General features: G+C 33.5%; 6 protein-coding genes and 1 long non-coding RNA gene across 11 annotated transcripts in view; 3 read left to right on the forward strand and 4 right to left on the reverse strand.

Moving 5' to 3' along the window:
* The window catches only part of shep (RNA binding motif single stranded interacting protein alan shepard), a 54,966-nt gene extending 37,462 nt beyond the window's left edge, over nucleotides 1-17,504 (reverse strand). For 2 of the 4 annotated variants that reach the window (XM_081980665.1, XM_081980649.1), the window contains exons 1-2: nucleotides 17,117-17,504; nucleotides 7,042-7,480 (exon numbers count right to left, since the gene is read on the reverse strand). In XM_081980665.1, the coding sequence (XP_081836791.1) occupies nucleotides 7,042-7,110 (69 nt within the window). In that variant the 5' untranslated portion in view covers nucleotides 7,111-7,480; nucleotides 17,117-17,504. Of the gene's footprint in view, nucleotides 1-7,041; nucleotides 7,481-17,116 lie in introns of those variants that run through there. The other 2 variants (XM_081980671.1, XM_081980657.1) reach the window with 2 other exon arrangements.
* Nucleotides 1-24,609, reverse strand: part of LOC145730057 (uncharacterized) — a 129,357-nt gene that overhangs the window by 82,531 nt on the left and 22,217 nt on the right. The gene's annotated exons all lie outside the window — the stretch shown is intronic.
* On the forward strand, nucleotides 11,741-12,146 carry LOC145730190 (uncharacterized). The gene is made up of 2 exons (XR_014178562.1): nucleotides 11,741-11,925; nucleotides 11,984-12,146. It is a non-coding gene; the product is annotated as an uncharacterized LOC145730190 (long non-coding RNA).
* LOC145730041 (cytidine deaminase-like) lies at nucleotides 18,526-19,480 on the forward strand. The gene is made up of 3 exons (XM_081981043.1): nucleotides 18,526-18,845; nucleotides 18,955-19,123; nucleotides 19,177-19,480. The coding sequence occupies exons 1-3, from the start codon at nucleotides 18,788-18,790 to the stop codon at nucleotides 19,397-19,399; spliced, it is 450 nt and encodes a 149-aa protein (XP_081837169.1). The 5' UTR covers nucleotides 18,526-18,787; the 3' UTR covers nucleotides 19,400-19,480.
* LOC145729949 (AN1-type zinc finger protein 2A-like) lies at nucleotides 19,411-20,430 on the reverse strand. Its single transcript, XM_081980950.1, has one exon. It carries the CDS (start codon nucleotides 20,217-20,219, stop codon nucleotides 19,569-19,571), a length of 651 nt encoding a protein of 216 aa, XP_081837076.1. The 5' UTR covers nucleotides 20,220-20,430; the 3' UTR covers nucleotides 19,411-19,568.
* LOC145729885 (erlin-2-like) lies at nucleotides 20,602-22,294 on the forward strand. Of its 2 annotated transcripts, none has more exons than XM_081980844.1 (5): nucleotides 20,602-20,897; nucleotides 20,988-21,091; nucleotides 21,143-21,332; nucleotides 21,389-21,540; nucleotides 21,680-22,294. In XM_081980844.1, exons 3-5 carry the CDS (start codon nucleotides 21,164-21,166, stop codon nucleotides 22,145-22,147), a joined length of 789 nt encoding a protein of 262 aa, XP_081836970.1. In that variant the 5' UTR covers nucleotides 20,602-20,897; nucleotides 20,988-21,091; nucleotides 21,143-21,163; the 3' UTR covers nucleotides 22,148-22,294. The 2 variants fall into 2 exon arrangements, with proteins under 2 accessions (XP_081836970.1, XP_081836962.1); XM_081980836.1 differs by having other exon boundaries at nucleotides 20,750-20,897; nucleotides 20,952-21,091.
* Nucleotides 22,464-24,529, reverse strand: LOC145729860 (uncharacterized). The gene is made up of 7 exons (XM_081980792.1): nucleotides 24,001-24,529; nucleotides 23,871-23,952; nucleotides 23,649-23,813; nucleotides 23,509-23,592; nucleotides 23,230-23,455; nucleotides 22,904-23,043; nucleotides 22,464-22,853 (listed from the first exon to the last, which is right to left on the reverse strand). Exons 1-7 carry the CDS (start codon nucleotides 24,198-24,200, stop codon nucleotides 22,590-22,592), a joined length of 1,161 nt encoding a protein of 386 aa, XP_081836918.1. The 5' UTR covers nucleotides 24,201-24,529; the 3' UTR covers nucleotides 22,464-22,589.

Raw genomic sequence — 24,609 nt, forward strand, 5'->3', positions numbered from 1 at the left:
TCTATCTACGTCTATTCCCAAACGACTAGGCTAATATGTTTGTGAATATGACCCAAAATAGAAAAGCTATATTATCCAATTATGGAAATCCGATTAAACTAACAGTCATTTTTTGCTAATACACCCTGAGAGGTCAGTTAAATTCGATAACATGAAAGGATTATAAAAATGGCGACAAGAAACGTGACGCTGTTATATCCGAAACGGCGACACCAAATATGAAGGTTTTGTCGAAAACGAAAAGGGTCATAAACGTACCAATCTAGTACCTGGAAGGCAGAACTCAAGGTTGTAAGCCTTGAAAAGAAATTGCAAGTAAAGGAGTTACACCCTCTAATGTGACGTCACGAGTACCAAAAAGCCTGTGTAAGGCCCAGTACTTTCAGTACAGAATAACTTTATTCTAAGGATAATATCTATGGAAACCGTGAAATCAGACGCTGCTATTGGTCAAGTCCGTCATTTCTATAGAAATTATGCTAAGAATAAATTTATTCGGAGGTGAAAATACCGGCCTTAAGTAAACAAAGATTTCAGTTTCTGTTTTGTTTGTGTTTTCTAGAAAAACTCAATATCAATATCTGAAAATGGATAACTCCCAGTTATTTGACTTTGAAATATACGTGAAGGCAGTTTGAACACCATTTTTTTAGGAGGTTAAGGTCAACTTTGACCTTAAATATCCATACTGGGTTTCGTTTACAAAAATAAAAAAAAACTGCCCAAGTATTTTTTATGTTGAACATTATATCGTGATCAACTTTCATATAAAGATTTTTGTCGAAAAATCAATAACTTTGTTTATAAGAAATTTTATCTTAAATCAAGCTGCTCTATCGAGCGTCGTTGTTTTGTTAGTATAACCTAACTCATCCTGTATAAATATGAAGGTTTAACAATGCGAGAAAGTCTTAAAAATGATAGTTATCTAAATGGGTGCATAAATGAGAAAATAAGTGAAAAAGACTAATAACCCTAATTTCCAAAACAATTAGCTCAAAAATTCCACGTTGATATCTACTACCTACTATCTCTAACATTAACGACAGAGTAACTTTTGGTTACTTAGTTATGATTCATTTTAAGTAAACTGGTCCTATCAGTCAACAAATTGTATAGTCCAACGTTTCAAATTACTTGCTGGGACAATTTGTTGAAATGCACATTTAAAGCGGATTTTATTACCTTCAAGTCATAAAACCGACTCGGTATAAGAGTATTTACGTCCTTGTCATTACTCATTGGTATTGTCTGCGAACGAAGTCTAATTAGGCTTAAAACGTCAGAACCGATTTATCTAATCCCAGTAATGGTTTTCGGAATGTTTAGTCATTATCGCCTCGACTATTCAATAAAACTAAAGGGACATCCTGTTCAAAATTGATAAGGTCCTTAGATAAACAAACAAACCTAAGTGAAGGCTGGAGACAAAATAACTTGGCTGCATTTCCGGAAAGTGCAAACAGAATGTGAATTTAGTAGCATATACGATCGACCTCGACTTCGTATTTACTATAATAAGTCGGTTATTTTTGTCCAGTTATTCCTCACAGCGGCTTTCTTTGTTAAACCGTTAAAAACGACACCTGACAATGCAATACCAAGGCAATGAATGAACTTATTTCTACAGGACATTGTGCAGTTAATTGAAGTATTCGTCAATCATGTCCGTTTATCACATTCAACTTCATTAGGGTGAACCGATCAACATAAGTCATCTTTTATCGGAATCCGTTATCTCGACTGGGATAATAAAATCGTTTTTGGACATGGGAACCACGAAGATAACGGCGTTGAATACTTTGTGACTCTCTAGGAGATGATTGTATGCGAGAGAGAAACAATCGTGAACGCCAAAGATTTAAGTATGTAATTCGAGCAAGTGAAACTGACCCATTCCAATCCAACCTGCGTTTTATTAGCAACTCAACGAAGCGTAATTTCGCAAACCAAGTCGATATCCGAACCCGGATGCTCTTCGTACAGTAGAAACTACGCCTTGGGGGCCCCGTTCTGCACTTTTATTAATGACGAAGCCGTGAGAGATCGATAGTCCTATCCTATTCATAATTACTTTTCTCTTTTCGGATCGACGCGAACGTTCAGTTCAAAGAATGCAGAAAACACGTTTGAGATTGTCTTGGACGATTTGATGAAAAACGTCGCAAGATTGACTGAAAGTGACTTTTCATCCCAACAGGGCGTGGTCACTGACAGAGAAACATTGATAATTGCCGGCGCGAGACAAAGACAGAAAAAGTCTAGTAGACGAAAACTTCGGGGCAATGTTGCCAGAAGTTTATCTAAACTCAACAGGATTAATTGTATAATTTTATTATTTACCTATTAAAACATTCCGATTTATTTCGATGAATCAGTGTTCCCTGTTTGGTCTGGTTTCAGCATTTATTTTTGAATAAAATGAAAGACGATTAGTTCCAATCACAAAATTAATTTTGCAAGTTATCTAAGTTGACAAATTCAAAGAAACATTTGACAACACTTTTGACTTTCTTTAAGTTTTCTGTCTTTGTTTCGAGCCTACAATTACCAATGTCTATTACTCGGTTTTTGTTTTATCACACCCGTACCTAATCTATTATGAATGGTTCTTGACAGTATTGTAGACATATACCGTTGATGAATTCAGTCAGCACTGCCCCTGATGCATTATTTACAACGTTTTGAGGCGACCTTGATAAATACCTAAAAACCTGTAAGTTGGCGTGTTAAACACAAGGAATGTCTTAAATAATTCAGTACGGCATTGATTCGCACGGCGCATATTGATAATGTAATGTCATGCAAATTGGCACCCTTCACCGATGTTACGCAATCGAGATCAAAACAAACCCGTTTCACATGCCAAGCGTTAACAGTTATCTGTATACTGATTTTTTAGCTGAGATTTCATGGTTGCCTCTTTCATTGATTATACAGCCACGACGGTAGTACCTGGAAATTAATCAACTTAACCTCATAATTATGTCGGGGCAATTGCACTACCAGCGATAAAAACGGGTTTCTTATGAGCATATACTTTACAGAGTGTTTCACGTCCTGGACGATCACTGTCATATCGCAGTTACTAATGTTCGTTTCCCTCACTTGGGATTAGGGAGGGCTTAGATATGTTACGTTTAGACTGTGATATTTTCCACTTAATCTGTCTTACCGACTTGCGAGTGTTAAAATGGCTAAATGGCCTAGGCCCCACAAAATGATGTTCGAATTAATTAAACAAAGTTACTCTACGAATTTAAAGATCGTTTGCACGGATTTTTCTTAAAAACAATGAAACTTAAGTGTTAGTTAAAATAAACCAAAGAACTTCACCACGTAAGGCTCAGTTAATCTATTCTGGTTCGTCTTTATCATCGTCAGTCACAGATTAGAACTATGTTTTCTTCAATTTGGAAGTAAAACAACATTCAAGATACCAACCATAAAATAAGTTATCTAAACTTTCCAAGATTCTGTCCTCGGTCTCTAATTAAAATTTTTGGCATTGCATTCCTTGTAGATCAGAATCAAAAGTACCTAATTGTAAGTTCAAAAATAGTTCATTTTTGTATTAGTCCCTTGCAAAATTAAATCAATAGAAATGATTTTTTATTTGCAGAATTTTCTGGTTGAAGAAGCTAAAAACTGACAACAGTTGTTTCTTTTCATTCCAAGCAAAACAACTACACAATAACTAACTTAACTTCTTACAACCACACTACACAAATCAACAATTTATAAAAAAGCAATAAACTAAACTCACATAACCCATTGACGCAAACTGGGTGAATTTTTGTTTAAATCCAATTTTGTCACGCGAAACTGTCGGAAACTGTGCGCACTTATCGAAACTGAAATCGGCAAGGAACTGACAAAGACCCTGCAAAAAAGGTTCCAAGAGAAGATTCGTACTACCCCTCCACCCTCCGCTACCCTTAAGTCTTCTCCTTCCTACCTTGACCCAATATTTTGGCTGTAACCAAAATTTACTGGTGAAACGGTTTACACCCAAGCAATTCTATTCAAATTTAGTCAGAAAGTGAATTCCCAGTATATACAGGGTGTCCCAAACCAAAATAGACTTTTAGTAAATTAAAAAACGTATAATTATAGCAGAGTACTTCTTTCTATATTAATGACTCAATGTTGATGGATTATCAACTTTTATTTTTTACTTAAAAATGGTGCGTTTATAAAATAAAATAAAATTGTTTGATGTATTTTATAAAAAACCAGTAGCGTAATTTTTTCAATTAGAGTAATTTTTTGCAGAAACAATATTTTTCTTGCCACTGCAAAAAAAAATAATTTTCAATTTAAAATAAAAAATTATGTTTTCTTGTTTACAGTTACGTCAAATAAGCTCCGGAAACAAATAAAAACACATATAGAGAGTCGAATTTGGGACAACCTGTACAACGATTTTCTGCCTGATCTGTCCTATTAAAACACACAGAATAGTACATTGATCTTTTGGATTTAGTTCCAGGTCACGTTAAAAATTCTATTAAAATTTATGGAATGGATGGAAAATGGGAGTGCTAGGCAGTATACTAATATACAAGGTGTGACAAAAGTTCGTTTATAACATTCAATGTGCATAGTAAACTTCAATAAGAATCCTTCAGTTTCAATTCAAATTTAAGTGAGTTTTTAGGAACATAGAGAAAGAACCTACTCGCACAATCATGTGTGTTATCACCACAAATATGTTATCTATTTAAGTTTTCTAAACAAGAACTTATTAACAATTATTAATAATTAGTAAATTTGAGAGGTTTTGCATTACCGGCCATATTGAAAAAAATTATAAGAGTTCACTGACATCCTCGAAAAACACTTTTTAGATGATTTTGATAGATAAATCCGAATTATTTGATTGATAACATTCTGAAAGGTTACTACTAAGTGGAGGAATGGCAACAGAATGGCCATCAGGATCACCTGATTTAAATCCTCTGCCCAAATGACCCTAAAAATGGTAATCAACTTTATTGATTATTTCTTGTAACGTATATGAAATAAACATGTAACAGGTGTTTTTGTATCAAAATTAACTCTCCAAAGCCGTTTAAACATGAGTTGAGTAGGCTGTATTGATAACTGCAATTGCAATAATAATAATCAAACGTGACGTAAACGACTCAAACAATTCAATTGAATGCTTAACGTGACAAAGTATGAAAAACGTAAAAGTAATGTAAAAAACAATAAGCGACCCAATACTTATTTAGTGTTATTTCTGATCGTTTGTTAAAACACGCTCTTTGTGACCTTTGTTAAAAAAAAAAACTGATAAGATACTCCTAAAGGAATCATTAAAATTTCTGAGTAACAACATAAATCACTGGCCAGTTTATGATTAAACTGTAATAATGCAAACTTGATAAAACACAAGGACACAGAAATCTCCAAAGTTAAAAACAGTGCAATAACTCATTCGAAACTCTACTATTACATGTGGTTATTTATTAATCTGACACATACAGATGCAAAATGCTAATTTCGAAGGTTACATTATTATAATGTGACGCTTTTTACTGGGAAATAACAAGTTTAGTTTAATACCATTATTACAATTTAGAAAAACACCTTACCAATTATTTTTGAATGTTAGTTTATTTGTGCTAAACAAATTAAACAAGAATAGATATAATCTTAGTGAATCCGATCATAGTTATTAGAATTTTCTGGGTTATAAATTTGAAAAAGAAGTTCAGCCATGATACTTAGTCTGAGTCTAGGCACTACTGCATGCTTTGGGACTCCATTTAACTCCTGTTTCCCAAATATCACAAGAAATAAAGCAAAAAAGCCTGACAACAGTCACAATTAAAATCAAATTTATGAAATGAACAAAATTCCTAAATATCAGTATAAAGATAAACGTTACACTTGTTTCCGCAAAAAAACCATAAGATTTTCCGTTGTATGGTTCTGGTCTGACCACTTGGTGTCTCTAGCCGTTTTTTAAGTCAAAATGCAACAGTTACACCCACTTGTAAATCGTTTTTGTAAGCTCAAGTCGTAGACAGTTTATAGTAATCAGAGTTTATATGTAATTTTGACGTACCTGCCAAAATATCCGAGAAAGATTTAAGTCACAAATCGCACACGAATTTAAAAATTGTATTTTCGAATTGAAAAATTGAAATTGTTATTTTTTGTTCATATTAGGACTTGATACTTTAAAATGCAAAAAATTCACAAACGTCATGAAACATACTTGAAATCCTTAAGAGAATCTAAAAATATTATTATATACAGGGTATTTTAGAATAGTGAAGTTTATAGCAACTTCGGGTATACCTAGAGTGTTTCCGTGTGTGAATGTTTCCGAAACGCATTTTTGAAGCGACACACTGTATTTTAAAATATTTCAAGACATCTTTTCGGAATTTTCCATTAACGATTGGCAACGTCGCAGCTGTCACAGCAAACTAAAACGCAAATAATTTGTCATCATTAATGAAGCGCATTCGCCATCAGTGTAGAAGATTTGCTTTGTTATTGAATAAAATTTGCTTTCTTTTTTTTGTATGGCGGAAAAATATTGACAACCTTGAAGTTGAAAGACGCATCCGCCATTAAAACCGAAAAACAAAAATCTGTTCGTGCAAGCAGTTTCCAGAATTAATTAACTTTTTGCCATAATGAGATAAACTATAAAATTATCTTTCAGTTTCTATGTACCGAAAAACATGTAAAGAAGCAGATATTTTACTATTTACCCGGAATGTTAATTGATAATAATGTTGTAAAACATAACAAAAATAAACACGCTGACGATATCTTTGCATAGTAACTAGGCTTACTGCTATTGTTATTAATTTGTATGACATAACGCTGCGTTTTGAATGGGTTTTGCCCGGCTTAGAATCAACATTGATTAGATTCCCGGCTTGTAAATATAACTAAACTTGAAAACAATTTCCAAGACCGGAAAAACATAGAAAGCGAGTTTGAGGACCGAAGCGATCCATACGGTTAACAAAAAAAAGGGGGTGCAAAGGATGCAAGGCACAACAGAAAACCTACCGTCACTTTATTGTAATTAATCTTATTCCTAGGATTCGAAGAGCTACTATTATCCATTCGAACCGCCATAGTAGAAAGAATTATCACAGATCAGGTTGCATCAATAAGTCAGGGTGTGTCTCCAGCCTTAAATGAGGGTCATCGCACACAAGTCGGAGGTCATTTCGCGGCACTTTTCGTCCGTTTTCGGGTACCTTTTTGGGTGTCGGGGACCGGTCTATTGGCCGCCCGCGATCGCGTCCACGACGTTTTTCATTCGCCACTCCCCTCGTTTTTAATCAGTCGGACACCATTTTGAATTTGGCCGGATAGTTGCGCGAATTTCCTGCAACCGTCGCCAGGGGACGCCGCGTCCTGCGACGACGCCGCCACCGCGCACTGACCGATATCTATCTTCCTGTGGGTTGATGTGCTCGCGACGCCGGCCGTCGACGTCGCCCTTTATACGAGGACAAACCCAAAAGTATTATATTCTATTATGTCCAAAACAATTTAGTAAGGTCAAAATTCAAATAGAACAGTTTTTTATTAATACTCTAAACCTAACCTAAACCAATGTTGCCAGGGATACCGTTTTTGTAGTTCTTCTACCGTTCTCCTGCCATTATGTTGGTTGTGAATCGTTTTATATACTTTTTCCGTTTATTAAATAGGAAATTTAATAAGAATTCTAAAAATGCGCTTAAAACAGTCATTTTCTTACTCCAAATTATTCTCTAAAACTACGTGATGTCTGTCACTATTGTCACAATTTTCAAAATTGTACTAGAATTTGCAAGAATTACATTTTAACACAGTTTTCAAAACGATTTTCTGAGATTTAACAGTTATTTTGACAATTATTGTCACTTCATAGTCTTGCTAAATAGTCTTCTTAAATTGCGTGACAACTGTCACTAACGTCAAAACTGTCAAACTGTGCTCCAAAGTTGCAAAAATTAGGATTTAAAAACGTTTTCTTGCAGTATTTGATATAAAATGTGTTTCTGAGATTTATGACAGTTATTTTGCCAATTGTTACTTCATAGTCTAGCTAAATAGTCTTCTGAAATCACGTGACAACTGTCAATAACGTCAAACCATGCTCTAAAGTTACAAAAATCAGGGCTTAGAAACGTTTTCTTGCCGTATTTAATATAAAACGTGTTTCTGAGATTTATGACAGTTATTTTGACAATTGTCACGTGCTTGTCTAGCTAAATAGTGTTCTACAATCACGTGACAACTGTCACTAACATCAAAACTGTCAAACCATGCTCAAAAGTTGCAAAAATCAGGGTTTAGAAATGTTTTTGGGTCTTGTTAACTTTAGGTATCCACGAATTTTACGTTAATTTTTTTTACAGTTAGATTACGGCTTCTATAGTATAGACCAAAAAAACAGTTGCGGTAAATTCACAATTTTCTCTCACCACCTTAAAATGTACGATAATTTGGTGGAAGAATCACACTTCACCTGTCAGGAAATCAGCTTTTCGGCGCTATGTCGGTTCGATGTTGCCAAATGATCTACATAATACCTATGACCTCGAAAACTGCGGCAATTAAAAACCAAAATAATGCTTGGCAACCTAGTAAATAATATTTACAACCTATACTAACCGGACAGACAGGTTGCCAAGCATCATTTTAGTATTTAAAAACTGCAGTTTTTAAGGTTAAAGGTATTATGTCGACCATCTGGCAACACAGTACCGACACATCGGCGAACAGCTGATTTCACTGTGTTGTAAAGTCTGATTTTTCTACCAAATCATCGTAAATTTTTCTCTTCTACTGACTTTTATCCCGGTTTTCCGAAAAAAATTGGTTATTTATACTATACAGGATAATTCAAATTCGACCCTCACCATTGGGATCTCGGAAACTATAAGAGATACGAGAAAGTTTAAATTGGGGCAAAATTGCACAATGTAAAGCTCAACCAAATGCCGTTTTAAAAATTTTGATTTTCCGAGTACTTCCGAAGATATCCGAAAAAAACTGAAAATTTGATTTTTTGTTTTTTTTTATTTCTAACCTTATTTGAAGAGATATCCCAAAACTAAAAGCATCTTTTCATTGCCACTTTTTCCTAGCTATTCGATGACGGATTCAGATTTGCCACACGACGTTTCGTTTTTTGTCAGTCATCATCAACTTTCTTTTTTCTTATGGGCGCCATATTGGATTTTTAGCCCACCAAATAGTACGTTTTATTCTGATTTTAGTGATGTATAATAACTTATGATTTGCTTGATAAATGATAAAATAATTCAATAAAAACTAACTTTCGGAAATACAACACTTTAATTTACCAAAATACAAATGACAGTGTCAGAAAATTCAGACGAGTGACAAATCTGAAATACAACTTGCAATTTTTTAAATCAAAGTTATTATTCTAAAACTGAAAGTACCTTCAAACAAACAAATTACATTATCTTTAGAAGTTTTTGATCACTCGTAATAAAGATTTTATTTATTTTACTTGATAAAAAATTGTTTTCTAACCTTCAAACTCACTTGACTCGGTCAGCAAAAATCATTTTGCAGGCCAAAAGAATTTAGTAACCTTCAGGTATAAACAACTTACATACAATAGACCCTACCATAAAAGGTGAAGTTCATTGTCTACCCTAGATTTACAATCTACTAGGCTTACTTCTCAAACTTTTTTTAAGATAAGTCAAACAAAATGCAGGTGTTTTCTAAAGAAACCAGTTTTCCACCCTTACAAAGTGGTTCCTTTGAAGAGAAACAGAACTGAATTGATTTTGAAAAGTGCATGTGCAGTAATTTCTGTTTTTAATACAATTATGTTTTAACTTAATAAGCAAACTGGATAACTTCAAATTTAGTATGTGACTAGGCTGCAAAATAAAAAAATTTAAGAGTTTCAGCATTTTTTATTCATTTACTCATTTGGAAAACCAATGAAGTGGTTTCCTTTTGATTGGCTGCCCTGTATACTTGAGGCTAAATGCATACGGCTTCAGTGTGGAACAATTCAGATTAACAACGGATTTCATGATAAGCCGGCATGTCTCTAAGTTAAGATGAAACGCAGTTCAAAAAAGCAAAGATATTGTTAGAAAGTCTTTTTGGGGTATCTGGTTTTAAAATGAGTCATTAGCTTAAAGAGAGGAGTGTTTTTGAGTACACACCTGACATTTTTTATAATGCAGATGATACTACTGTAATCTTATTCACAAGCTGTAAGAAGTAAAAAACAATCAACTAAAGACATTCAAATTGATCATTACGGCGGAAATAATCTTAAAGCTAAGTGGAGATCCGATACTCCGACAGTGAAAGCAAAATCCAAACAAAAACTAAGGATCAACGAATCTAAGACCATTAAACTCGTCCTCATTGCTATGAATCGCCAAATAATTCGGCAGCTGTCCCGCAACCACCAGGCCGACGCTGACTGCTGCTCCAGCGACGTCTAGACTCTAGATCCAAAAGGGCTTTAACCCTTAGCGCGTACTATGCGGAAGCTATCTGTCTACGGGCTGACGCCCCTTTAGATTAGAAATAAATCTTTGCTTTAAAAAAAATCGCCCACCACATTTCGTGAGTTCGCTTACTTTGCGACTATTTTTAGATTTTAGGCCCATTAACGAGCGGTGTCAGCAGGCACGTACGCTTTTTAAAGAAAAACAGCCTCCCTCAAATTTCGGGGGTGCAAATGATTGACATTTCCTTAAAACTGAGCTTAAAACTATGTGCGAGTAGAAGGCATTGAGTGACGACACCCTTAACAGCTCAAGCATTAATTGTTTTTATACAGGGTGATGGATGGTATACTAGAAGTATCTTGAAAACTACTCAATATTTGAGTTGACAGCAAATAACAAAAAAGAAAATTAAAAGGTTCAAACCGTTAAATTAAATAATGTCAGCTGGAAGTAATCACTAATCATCTGGAGGACAAACAAATTTGTGATGAAGACAAATTTAATTTAAAAAAAATACTTGACTTGTTTGTTCAATCACCTGACTAACTTTAATAAGACTATTGACAGTTTTTCAAAAAAAAACATTAAAACGTCACTTTAAGACTGTTACAAAACAGCGATCTTTCTATAGAAGAAAAAGCTGCTGTTGCAACTGAATAACCATTTGTCAAACGTCCTCTCTCAGAGACATTGTCACTACGTTGACAAATCAAAATTTGTAAATAACTAAGTTAAGCTGGGTTTATACAGCGCACAATGCACAACTTAATGCATAACATAGAAAGTTGGCTTTACAGTAATGCCTACTGTCGTTTATACAGCGCACAACACTTGCACAATACCGCATAGAAAGTTCATAATTTGTAACTTTCTATGCAATTCTTATGCGAAAACAGCTGTACGCGTGCGCAAAATTTTGTAATGTCATATTTTGACATCCGCCGTCCGTCATTGTATTGTGTTATTGTTTTGCTTATGAATTGTGGATTTGGATTGTTTAAGAATTGTGGTTTGTTGTTGATTTTGTATTTGTGATTTTTGTGCAATAAAAAGAGTAAAAGAGTTTAGTGGTAAAAATTATCTAGAGCTAATTAGTTTCTCTTTACATCAAGAATTTATTAAACAATTGCAGATGGAACCTTGGCAACAATTGGGGCTTCTACTCTTGATGGGTGCTGCAGCTACAGCATTAAACTTAGATGTCAAGAAAACGAGAATACGGAGGTTTAAAACGCGACCCATGAATAGAAAACACAATGAACAGTGTTTTTGTAAAAATAGTTCAGTTTGCAGAAAAACATGATACAGAGCCGTTTTTCAAATATACGCCTATGACTCCAGAACTGTTCCACAAGTTATTAGCTCTTGTGGGGCCATTCCTGCAGAAAGACAAGACAAAAAATCCAATTAGCCCAAAACAACGTCTTGCCCTCACTCTGCAGTAAGTATATTCTCAATTCCAAATAAAAATGTGTAGTATTGCCAGTTCTGTTTTTCAGTTATTTATCAGAAGGTTATTCTATACAGGAAATAGCATGGAATAATAACACCTGAACGCTGCCATCTTGTGTTGCGAGTGGTGGTTGGAATCATCAGGGATGGCATGGTCGGTTTGTGTTGGCTTTCTAAATATGGAGAATTCTAATATATTGTTGTTATTAAAAATGTTTTTTTTCCCTTTTCCAACTTTACAACAGCAAGCACACCTTTTTTGCCTTATCGTCCTTATCTGGGCTTGACATGATTGACAAATGGCAAGTGACAGAAAAATAACATTTCACATTGCAATGACATTTATCACGTGTTGTCATAAACTCTTTTCATTGGTTAAAAATTATATGTTGTGCGACTGTATAAACACCAAAAAGAAACACTTGTGATTTCTTGTGCAATGTTATGCATTAAGTTATGCATTGTGCGCTGTATAAACCCAGCTTTACTGTAACTAAGAATAAGTATATGATGTAGTGGGACGCCTGAATTTTTATTCTAAATTGGTATTGACGTATTTATCTTAAGACAATCAAATCGTTTTTCCGTAACGTGTGATCCAAGAAAATGAATGATGAACAAATGAACGTAATTGATTTTCAGCGATTTGGCAACAATGCAATTTTCTGTCAGTGACGACATCCTATTTATTAGTTTTACCGTATACTAGTTTCTCCTAATGCTCTTCTGCAACTTTGTTGTTTTTGATTTTTTTGGCATATTTTAATCATACTCGTAACTAATGAGTATTGCAATACATATTGTGTTTTTTTTTGTATAAATTTAGCCATTTTAAAATCTAAAATCTACGTAGGTATATTATGAAAAACATGTGCAAGTGACACTACGTAGCACAATTTGGGTCGTGTTTGGTCCCAAAGGGAAAAAGTGTTGTCCCGGATTATTTACGTTCCAAATAGTCGGAAACGGCTATTAAAAGCTCTAGGAAAATGGCATAAGCTCAGGGAAACCCAAAAATCGTATTTTTCGAGTTTTTGCCAAAATTTGACGTATATTTTCCTTATTTCTTCTTTTCTTAATATAAACTCAGAGTTATTGAGAACAGGCAACATCAAATTTTGTTATAAAGTAATTTTGCAAGAATCGCAAAATTCGTAAAAGTGTACCTAAATTTTTAGTTAACATGTTGGGTTGTTTGAGGTCTCCTGAACATTCTAGTACCTCACTTTGACAAAAACACGAAAAATTTCTTTCCCCGGCTAAAATATAGACCAAATTTTGGCAAAAACTAAAAAAAAAAGCGATTTTCCGATTCGGCTGAGCTTATGCTAATTTTCCAAAGGCTGCCAATAGCTGTTTCCGAGTATTTCCTGTTCCAAGAACCCGCGACAACACTTTTTGTCGAAGGGACCAAACACAGCACAGTAAATAAAGTATGACACATTTAGAAACTACTTTTTAGCTTACTGATCATTCAAATTAGAGAATTCATTCCAAAAATTATCAATTTTTAGTTTTTAAGCATGTATCTCTATTCAGAAAAAGGATTACAATTTTACATACATTTTCAGGAAGTTAATAAGTCAAAAATGGTTACAGTTAGTTCTTTTCTCACCTAAAAAATAACTTCCGGTAGATTTTGTGTCTATCTGACTAAAATCGGTAAATAAAAACCACCCTGTAGGTATTATAGTGCAAGATTTTCGTAAAAGTACGAAACACACTACAATTAAATTAAAAAATGTTATTGGATTTTCCATTTAAAAATTGAAATTGGTATTTCTTTTCGACTGATTGCAATAATACAGTTAGGGCTCGACCTGAGTAACCATACAAATTAAATTAAATCCTTCTAATATACTATCAGGGTGACAGTTATGGGGGACCAAATTGGAAAATTATGGAAAAGCAGCTGCAACTCCGTAGCCGAAAAATAACCCAAATAAAAGGATACGGGGGTGTTGCTATCCGGAATAGTTCATTGACAAAGCAGCTGCGCAGCAGACTTTCACCCTGAAAAGAGACAAGATCAGGGTAGGCGAAAGAGGCCATCGACCTGTGGGTGTCGCATCGAACTTAGAGCTAGAGACAAACCCTGAATAGCCCAAAAACACGCCTGTTAAACAATAGTTGTGCGACAACTGAAATCCCATAGCAGAAATTCTATACAGCTTTGCTCTACTCCAGAAATCCGTGACAAACACGTCAATAACAACCGTTCCAGATTTCAAGACTCTATTCAACTAACGCCCAACACGCAAATATCGACAACGCTCTATTATTGTAAAACGAGATGATAACAAGCGGAAAACGCACCCACAAGGAAGTTCATTGAGAATACGCCCGGTATTCAGCGTACAGAGCGCCGCATCCAGAAATTCGATTTTTCCACTATCCCAAAGCCAGACTGCAACGCCTATACTTTGATTTATCTTCGTGCAGTTGCTATGGCGTATCGATTTTTATTTGTTTCGTGGAAAACCCAAGTCAACTGGTTCTATTTGTTGAGAGTAAATATAGCAATTATTGTGGTTGCAATAAGTACGGTTAAAACACACAAGTTTAGCTGATAATGTGAAATATTCAGATTTTTAAAACATTGCAAAATTATGCTGTTTATTAGCGCATGAAAATTAAATTTGAAAAACATACTTAAGTAAATAAGTAAGATTCCGAAAACACCTATAATATGAGGAATATCAGGATCAAATTGCAATAAAAAAGAGACCATAAATAAAAGAAGTCTTATTTTTCTAATGATTAGTTGCAGATTTATATTAAATAAACTAATCAATAATTGATTAAACAATTATTGTTTTTTTCAATTGGACAAATGAACCTTTTGCTGAACCAGAGATTTTTCAGAATTTTTGAACCAGAGATAAAAATATCTATAATTAAAATAATTTAGAAAACATACCTAGTTGGATTTCTACTTTAATTTAAAGAGTAAGTATTTCTAGGACAATTTTCATATAGATCCTTAAGTATAAGATAAAAATTACTAATTAGTACTTTTGGGTTTGTCTTTATCTAGACAAAATAAACATCATCTAACAAAACCTAGTAGGCTTATAATGATTATTTTACTAATCAAAGATTGGTCTGCTAAGAAAATAATGAATTAGTGAATAGAGAGATACCTAACTAAAATAAATAAACAATCAACACACAAATGCTGAACAAATGGAAAATATGTATAAAAATAAATATGTCCCTATCATCAAGCATATCTTTGGCATTTGGGGCACATCTGGTACTTCTATTTAATTGCTTTGTCAAAGGTTCAGAAAGTCATCTCATTATTACTTGTCAAATAATCAAACATTAGCTTTTCTTGACAGCTTACATTCACAAGTCTTCCTTTCACTACATTTAAATGTGTTCCTCAATACATTCCCAAATATTCAATATTTTTAAAAATTTAAAAAGCAACAGTTTTTATTTTATGACATATTTTAATGTTTATTTACTCACATCCAGTTTGACACTAAGACCTTGAACTAATTCTAATTTTACTTATTTAATCATCCTTAGCTAGCTATAAAACTTTTGTTATCAAATTTCTGAAATAAAAGAGTAAAAGAATCTATTTTGTAAGCATCATTGCAAGCAAACAAAATTTCTTAGAAATAAAAGCTTCTTGCCTTTGTTGCTTGCTTTTAGCATAAAAATTAAAAATATATTATATTTCTAAAAAATTGTCATTAAGAGTAAAAATGTTTTTAAAATGAAGTTTTTCACAGGGTTTTACTAAATATAGTTATTCAAAGTTCTAGGGATCAAGGGAACTGCTATCCACCTAATCACACACAGCACAAAATCTTCTGTGACTCTGTTTGGATTATATAACTTTATCTAGTTTGATCTCTTTGACTCACACTCAATAATGATTCCTGACTGTATCTTGTTGCCTATGTGTTCTTGAGCCAAGCAGTCAAAATGTCAAATTCTTCTGTGGCTAGTTTTAGCGCTCTGTACCTGTATCTTGTGAATAATTATTTTACTAGTTTGGAAGTTTATGTTTCGGAATTGGCTTCCCTTAAGTACTTACCTTCTTCGGAATAAGAAAAGTACAAGTTCATCAAGGAGAGTCTGACATCTGGTATAATTATCGATTCTGGTCATGATTTGGATATGTGTAGTGATTATGATTTGGCTTGAATAATTTACAGAAGCAAATGACTTCCAGATTAATTCAGCTGATGCAAAAAGTGTATAATATGCAGGCTTTTCAAAAATCTACTACAAATGACCTAACAAGTAAAGTAAAATATAGTTTTTTGATTATCACCACTGCCAGCAACATCATTGATTTTCTTCCAAATAAACTATTTGTGTGTGCTGTAGCAGCAAAACTTGTAGAATTTTAAAAAAAACAGAAAAAACTGAATATTTTTTGTTTCCGTTTTGTTGAAATGTTTTTGATTGTCTCATTAAATAAGTAATTTTATTATTAGTAACATAGATTGCAAATCATCTATTATATCTAACTTCTGGGCTGTTTATTATAAATAGTCCAGAAAATCTCAGTCTCTGACTCCACCCCACCACCAATTTATGTTAGAGCATGTCAAGGACTAAGGTTAGAGAAGATAAAGACAACTCTGGCTGTTCATGTTACAAGATTAGAACAATCTCAATTTTAACCTTCCTCTTTTACTTCAAGGATCCCAATTCCTAATTCCTACCACATTTACTCCTTGAAAAAACTATTGACATTTTTTTCATTTAAATTATTTGAGTTTTAAAGAAAACTTGAATGGACACTGGAAGGGAATAACATATTAAACCTAGAACTTATATAACAATTTTCTTGCAGCACATCAACTGTCAAGAAAAGTTGAGATTAATTCAAATTTCTGGAAAGAAAATTCTAGAATTGGTAGGTACCACACCTTGAAAAAATTACCCTAAAGGAATCTGAGACGTTAACTAATTTTGATTTTACTGTTTTATAGTTTCTGGATTTTGCAAAATAATTTTTTCCTCTACTCTTCCATCAAATTGCATCTAAACCAAGAATTGGTCAATTAAAGTTTTAATTGGTATATTATGCAGATAACAGCCTATCTGATAATAAGGGTCAACACTCAATAGTGGGGATTCCCAATTAGCGCTGTTTAAAATGATTAATATGGACAAATTGCCACACATCAAATACTTTAAGGACAACTTACCTGGAACGTTTGGTCGTATTTCTGGATCGAAATTTTGACTGACGATTAAAAAGGCACTTTTCGGTCGCTGCTTTGAACCGCACGAAATTCGAAAAATCAGAGAAAATTTATCAAAAATCACTGAAAACTCAGCCCAGAACGCATACGCCCTTCCGAATTTGACAGATGTCAAAACGCCCCAAAAAAAATTATTTTGGTGGAGCGTAGCGGCTAAGAGGTGCCGGAAAACGTTTCGACAAGCTTTAAAAGGCCGCGACACCGGTACTACGCTAACTAATCGCCGAAAATCTACGGAAAATTGATGAAAAACTTTAATTACTTAGAACCCGATCAGCATCCGACATTTCTGTAATGTCATAAAGATGCAAAATGCAACGAATGACGATCTCGCAAAGATATGCGCATATGTGAACGTCAGCTGGCCAATTGACGTTATAAACATGCAATCGTTTTGCCACATGACTACGATTGTAGCAGTTGTTCTCCTTGTTTGTTAGTACAAGGTAAAAAGGGAGCACAACAGACCAGAATGCACATCAATACTCATAAGAAAAAATATTAAATACCAGTGGTGTTCTGCCATCTGTGATGCACACGGAGAAACACTGCCTTTGGGAATTTAATTTAAATTGTATTAATAATTACACTTTTAGTCGAGTAGAAAACGTACGTAAATCTACAAAATTATTTTAAATTGTAATTATGTAGTTTATTAAAATATAGTACAGTTAATACTTCACAGTATAAATATACATAATTTATGTGGATTTAAGGGGCAAAGCAGAATTCTGTAATAAATATTTTTGTCCTGTTGTCATTTTTATATTTTATCAACTAATGAGAGGTCATCGGTCACAGTCAGTAGTTTTAAGTAGGTAGAAAATCGGATCTTTTATTAAAAAATCACAATTTTTAAAATAATTTTGAAATATTAGCGCATTTTATTTTTTTTTTACTAATTAATCGATTTTATTATTGTTTTTTAGTTTTAGCTTAGTTCTTTGGTTACCTCAAGAGTCTTAATTTATCAATCCTCAAGAGAAAAAAACTTTTTTGTGAAAGATGACAACATATTTTGGGGTAATTTTGCATTACAAAGTGAATTGCAATTTAAACTTAGTTTAATAGTAATTTTGTTTTGTATGTTTTTATGGCTGCAGATTTCTTAATATTATTAAATTTTATCAGTCTCTGAACTCATATTATTGTTAAATATATGTATGTCCTCCAAGGTCCCCATTTGATTGTGATGTAAGATGTAATAACTATTTATCTTCTTCTGTTCTTTCCAGATTTCTTGGGCACTCATCCAGCTCAGGGCTCACGCTCTGATAGAACAATTTAGTGATTTTATAAATGTACATTGCATATGAATTTTTTAAACTTTGAATTTGATAAAAAAACTAACAATTGATTTGAAACTTTAAATTAAATTCCAAACGTTTAGCAAAGTGCTGAATTAATATACCTAAATCAATAATCCAATCATAATTCCACATTTATCATGTGCACAAAAATGAACAAAGGCAAATTTATCTTATCATTTCAAAAACTGGAAATGGAAATCTATAAAAACCCATCCTAGTTTATTATGTTTCACAACAGTTTGCTATCGATTTTTTTCCATACGAACCTACAGTGCCACACCTGTAGAAAAGTGAAACTTAAGCTATGTCCAAAAACTCCTCAAACAACAGTAACAATAATGTTTACAAGCTAAAATTACTGGGCAAGTACACTTTTTAACATAACTAACCCTATCGTGTACATATGTCAGTCCTTTGGTCAGGATTGTGTAGGTTTGTCCTTGAACTACATATAAATAATCCTACTTTTAGATGCCAACATCCAAAATCTTATCAGAGAAGCTACAGAGGTCAGAGAAAATGCTTATTGTCCCTACAGCAAGTTTAAAGTAGGATCTGCTGTACTATGTGAGGATGGTACAGTTTATACTGGGTGTAATGTAGAAAATAGGTCATTCACTGTGGGAATTTGTGCTGAAAGGTTTTATCTAATAATTTAACAAAAATTTTTGTGTATTTCATTTGTTTGTTTAGATGTGCATACAGTAAAGCAATAAGTGAGGGTAAGATGAATTTTAAGGCTGTTGCTGTGGTGGCTTATCAAGCAAATCATTTTACTACACCTTGTGGCAGCTGTAGGCAGTTTATCAGTGAGTTTGGAAATGTTGATATTTATGTATCAAAACCTGGTGAGGATGATGTTTTGTGTGTAAATTTGCAAGAGTTACTGCCTTATCAGTTTCAACCATTCTTTTAAAGAGACTGCTGTGATTTGAAAGCAACATGTAATTGTTTGGTTAAAAATGTAGACTATTTGACAATATAACTATATTATAAATTGTTGTATTACTTAGCTTAATTAAACATTAAAATGGACCCTAAAACCTAAGGAGTGTAAAAGGTAAGTTGTACTTTATTTGTAAAATTTAAGACACATTGCATCTATCTCCTCTAGAACTCCTTGAAGCAGTTGTAGCCTGTTCAGCTTGTAATTGCCTCGCTAAAGCAAAGTCCAACTCTTCCTGACTTTTTTTGCTTCTAGTTGTGTTATCCTGCATTGACAGTGCTAAGGCTCTAGCTAAAGCTTCATCCTCACTCATTCCATTCTGCAAATTATTCCCTAAAGTATTCCTTCTAGCTTCAAAAATCCATCTTTGTCTAGCACCACGTCCTTCACACTGGTGATCCACAGTGTGACGATGTTTTAGGCAAAAATTCAATGAACATTCATTACAAATCACTGGAATCACTTCTTTTGTTTTGCACTTTTTGTAAGAGCACCTGTTTGTGAACACTTTTCTCCGGGACTTGGCTGGATCACTTTGGCAGTCAGCATCTATGTGGTTACCTACTACATAGTCAGGTTGCATACCTTTTTGGACTGGTATGGGAATGTTACACAAAGGGCACACTGGTACCTGATTGTCTTTTTGGTAGGCTTTTTGACATTGGTGGTTTGAGTAGCGAAAGTGGTCATCACAGAACAGCTGCTTGCAGGCGTCACATTCAATCGGTAGAAAATCGAGTTTGTTGCAGTCCTTTTTTGAGCAATGTTGTCCGATGTGAGGCAATTCCATTATTTTTCAGATCTTTGGTATCCTATTTGAAGATAAATAAAAGCTAGAGGGACTGGGCACTGATTATAGACACTACGTTTACTGAACTGAAGTTGACTATGTTTTATTGATTGCTTATATTTATAGTTACTGGAAAGTAATGTGTAAAGATCTTGAATATTCTAGTAGTAAATGTTTGTTTGATGATGAAATTACAAATTTAACAGGAATTTCAAACTTTCAAGTCATTGTTAGTAAAAAAAAATATTTTGACACATGACATGACACTGACAGTTTACAGAAGGGTTTGCTGGTTATTTACTCTTTCTTCTTCTTTTAGTTCTTTTTATTTCACCTTTAACCTTATTTTATTTTAGAAGATATTTGCAGGGGCCCACAATCCACAATGGCAAATAGTCAAATGCTACAGATAAACATAGACAAAGTGACCAAATTCAAGATTTAAATCTTATGGAATTTCTCATTCTCACTTTTATAGCTCTCCATCTCTCTCTCTCTTAAGCCTTTGACAACTTGGCATAAAATGTCACAAAAGTAAACAATAACTCAACCTAAGAAAACAACTTGTTTTGAATTTGATAATGGGCAAAATATCAATATTAAAAGAATTACTTAATAATACGTACTAACTATCGTGAAGCATGTTTCCATAGACACTGAATACATCCTTGAATGCGGGTAAGATCGATACTATCCTCTTTCTTTAGCTTTACAGCCAAATATTTGGTGCAGATTTAGTCACTATGCCTCTTTTTCATTACAACTCAGTATTAGAACACGCGCTTATTGGGGGTATTTTAACGACCCTTTTTCTTATTTCCAATTATTCTTTGCATAGAATTGAGGAGGGACATGTTGCTGTTTATTTTCGGGTATGTTAAGTAGTCTGCGTTTTTCTGGTTTAATTAAACACTTAAATGTAGGGTGGTGCCCTACTACCCAGCATGAGCCACCCCGGTTATCACATGATGATCCCCCTTTTAACCTCATATAAAAGTGTGCAGGTCACTTTACAAACTGATGAGGTCACTAATGTACCCTGTGGTACTAGTGGAGGTGTTATGATTTATTTTGACCGAATTGAGGTTGTAAATTACTTAAATGTTAATTCAGGTACCAACTGGAGTATTTCAATACGTTTAAGATGATGTTAATATTGTTAATTTCAGTCATGGATATTGTAAGAAACTACACTGCAGACTATGATAAAACACTGATTTTTAATAAAATTCATCATGAGTTGAATCAATTTTGTAGCATCCATACTTTGCATGAGGTTTATATTGATCTTTTTGATCAGATTGATGAGAACCTAAAACAGGTGGGTAATTGCATTTTTTGAGAAAATTTGGCAAATTGTTTTCTAAATACACAAAATATAATAAAGGTAAAACACTTGTTGAAATGAGTGCCACTTTGTTTTCTAATTTAACTTGAACTTCAAAACTTAATTTTTACAGGCTTTGCAAAGGGATCTAGTTGAAATGGCGCCAGGTTTAACAATCCAAGCCGTCCGAGTAACCAAACCAAAAATTCCAGAACCAATCAGAAAAAACTATGAATTAATGGAAGGAGAAAAAACCAAATTACTCATATCGATTGAGCACCAAAAAGTTGTGGAAAAGGACGCGGAAACCGACAGAAAACGCGCACTAATCGAAGCTGAAAAAGTGGCTTTAGTCGCCAAAATCCAGTACGACCAGAAAATCATGGAAAAGGAATCGCATCAGCGAATGTCTCAAATTGAGGACGAAATCCATTTGGCTAGAGAAAAGGCGCTAGCAGACGCGGAAGGTTACAAAATGAAGCTGCAGGCCGAAGTTAATAAATTGTTGTTTACTAAAGAGTATTTGGAATTGAAAAAGTACGAGTCATTAGGGAGGAACACTAAAATTTATTTTGGTGAGAACATTCCTCACACGTTTTAGGGTGAGGCTTGTGATAAAAGAGTGTTGAGTTCGGTGCAAGAAAACCAGGAGATTTATGAGAGTTAATATTTATTTATTTTTTTTTGTTTTAGTTTAGTTCATCTGTAATTTTGAATAAAAAGTAATTTGCTTTATGATACTTTGAAATCTGTATTTTTATTATTTAACTGTAGGTACAGGGTGTTTCAAAAATTCAAGCCACATCAATAGTATCTCAGCACCCCTAAGAGATAGGGGGTCGGTTAAATTAGGGTTGCGCAATTTACCCCAATAAAATGCCGTTTTAACATTTGAAAAATTCACAAAATATACAAAATTTTGAAAAATCATTTTTTATTTTTCAGTTTAACAAAAATACTATGAAAACATAAAAACTGATTAAAATAGAACTAATTTAAGTAGAAAATATCAGAATATGGTATACTTTTTGAGCATCTTAATTTCAATTTGAATGACGAGTTTTTAACTCTACAACACTCTTACAAGTGTGGAGTTGCCTTTGCAAGATTTCCCGAATTTTCGTCTTCCAGTCAATGCAAGTTTCTTTGAAATTCGCCTCAAACTCGTAAACAGTTAAATTGCCTGTTTCTTTCAACTTTTGAAAGTCTTCCAGAACCAAAATTTTGGGATTTTTTTTCTCTGGTCCTAGACGCACTTCTGTCATTTTGATGTGCTTTTGGTATATGCGTTGTTCACCATTTTCCTTCTGAAATTTGTTAATTTTTGGCTGTGTTACGAAATTTGAAAAAGTTATACCTTTGTAACAAGTATTACTTTGGAAAACAAGTGGAGAGTGACAGTTTTTCCTGCTTCAATAAATTGGTTCTCAAAGTAGTAAGTTCCGTATTCATTGTAGTGATCCAGGGGGCAATTTCCGATTAAAACCGTTTGAGGTCCTAGCCAATATATTAAATAATATAATATATTTGTAATAATAATTGTCACTATGCGATATTTTAACGGAGTCGTAAACCATATAGTGCAATTTAAGGTTTTAAATATAAACTTTTTCCATTTAAGTTCGTCAATTTTCATTATACCGAAAACAATTTTTGGTTTACGAGCTCATAAAACTAACTCACGGAAAGTAGATTCACTTTTACTGATTGGCCCTAAATTAATCTTCTCCAAAACCAGTTTTTTGTTGCACTCATTTAAAATTTCTGAAATGATTTCCAGTGTTTTTCCAATCAATTTTGTACTGCCAGGGTCAGTGGTAGCACGCTGTAAAGCTTCAAATAAATTCTTGTATTGTACCAAACGTTGGAATAGGAAAGCTCCTAGGCTAATGTCTATTACTTGTTCATCCTAGAAAATGTAAAAATTTGATTTTTTAGTGATTGTCAATAGTAGTACACAACCTTTGAAGAAGATGCTTTGATTTGTATTGAGTGGAACTTCTGGTCTTTCATGAAAAAGCTCTTATACGTGTGGAATAGTGGCTCCTATACAACACGAGATTGTTAATTAACTATGTTTTTACTAATAAAATGTAACTTACATAATCGTAAAACAGTTTTAACATTTCCTCTAATTGATTAGTGGATTTTAAAGTGTTTGCGAATTTCACTTGCAACTGCAGCAAGTCATTGAGAATATTACTAACTTTAACTGAGTCCTGTTTGATTTCTTGGGACTCATAATGTTTAATTGCGTAAATATACACCTAAACCCATATAAAGAACATTTCAAGAATATAAATTGTGTTTTCAAAGTGACTTACCGCAATGTGTCCTTCTAGTTTACTCACATAACTAGTTTCAGTAGATTTTATTTCCTCCAATATACTCGAACATTCTCTAGAACTTTGAACAAATTTTGGTTTAAGTTGAGTTTACTTTTAAAGTGCAAACCTGTTTGAATTGTTTGGAGAAATTGATCGTTCTTGCTGATTGGTTGAATCCTCCGTACTAACATCAGCCTTTTTTCGACTACTTCTGCGTTTTGTGAGGTCATTCTCCAATTTTTCCAACAACGTCAAGCTTTCGGATAACATTCCTTGTAACGTCTTTTTTTCGTCCGTATTCGGTGGTAAATTTTCACCGTCATCCATGACACATATTTTTATATACCTCACACTATTTAAAACCACACCATTATACCAAAAGTTATCAAAACCCAGTTCAGGCTGATAATATGGTTAGAATGATTATGATGATGTGATAAAATGTAATTAATTTACTAGGATAACGATCATAATGACAGAAAAGTAATAAAATTAGTTCGAATTTTTACTAGTCAATTCAATTTAATAAAGTCATACTGAATCAATAAATGCTAAAATTGTTGATAACTGAAATATTGTTCTGCTGTATCTGTTCTGATTGGTAATAACATTGCAAATTTATTAGCAATTTTAAGAAAGCTGTCAATTTGGCAACATCACATAAACTTTTGGTACTATTAGAAAAATGATCAGTGTGGTAACGTTGCAGAAATGAGATAATTGAGATAATTTTTAT

This window comes from Ips typographus, linkage group LG1, assembly GCF_016097725.1.
Source record: "Ips typographus isolate SLU linkage group LG1, UJ_Ityp_2.0, whole genome shotgun sequence".
In the NCBI taxonomy this organism is placed as follows: Eukaryota; Metazoa; Arthropoda; class Insecta; order Coleoptera; family Curculionidae; genus Ips; species Ips typographus.

Excerpts from the sequence above, each read along its gene's own strand:
- LOC145729860 (XM_081980792.1), bottom strand. The coding sequence starts at position 24,200 with ATGGATGACGGTGAAAATTTACCACCGAATACGGACGAAAAAAAGACG. Across the intron at positions 23,593-23,648 it reads TAAAACTGTTTTACGATTAT|GAGCCACTATTCCACACGTA; the intron begins GTAAGTTACATT and ends CGTGTTGTATAG. Across the intron at positions 23,456-23,508 it reads TCAAAGCATCTTCTTCAAAG|GATGAACAAGTAATAGACAT; the intron begins GTTGTGTACTAC and ends TACATTTTCTAG.
- LOC145729885 (XM_081980836.1), top strand. The coding sequence starts at position 20,963 with ATGCCTCTTTTTCATTACAACTCAGTATTAGAACACGCGCTTATTGGG. Across the intron at positions 21,333-21,388 it reads TTACTTAAATGTTAATTCAG|TCATGGATATTGTAAGAAAC; the intron begins GTACCAACTGGA and ends TGTTAATTTCAG. Across the intron at positions 21,541-21,679 it reads TTGATGAGAACCTAAAACAG|GCTTTGCAAAGGGATCTAGT; the intron begins GTGGGTAATTGC and ends TAATTTTTACAG.
- LOC145729949 (XM_081980950.1), bottom strand. The coding sequence starts at position 20,219 with ATGGAATTGCCTCACATCGGACAACATTGCTCAAAAAAGGACTGCAAC.
- LOC145730041 (XM_081981043.1), top strand. The coding sequence starts at position 18,788 with ATGTCCAAAAACTCCTCAAACAACAGTAACAATAATGTTTACAAGCTA. Across the intron at positions 18,846-18,954 it reads TTACAAGCTAAAATTACTGG|ATGCCAACATCCAAAATCTT; the intron begins GCAAGTACACTT and ends TCCTACTTTTAG. Across the intron at positions 19,124-19,176 it reads GTGGGAATTTGTGCTGAAAG|ATGTGCATACAGTAAAGCAA; the intron begins GTTTTATCTAAT and ends TTGTTTGTTTAG.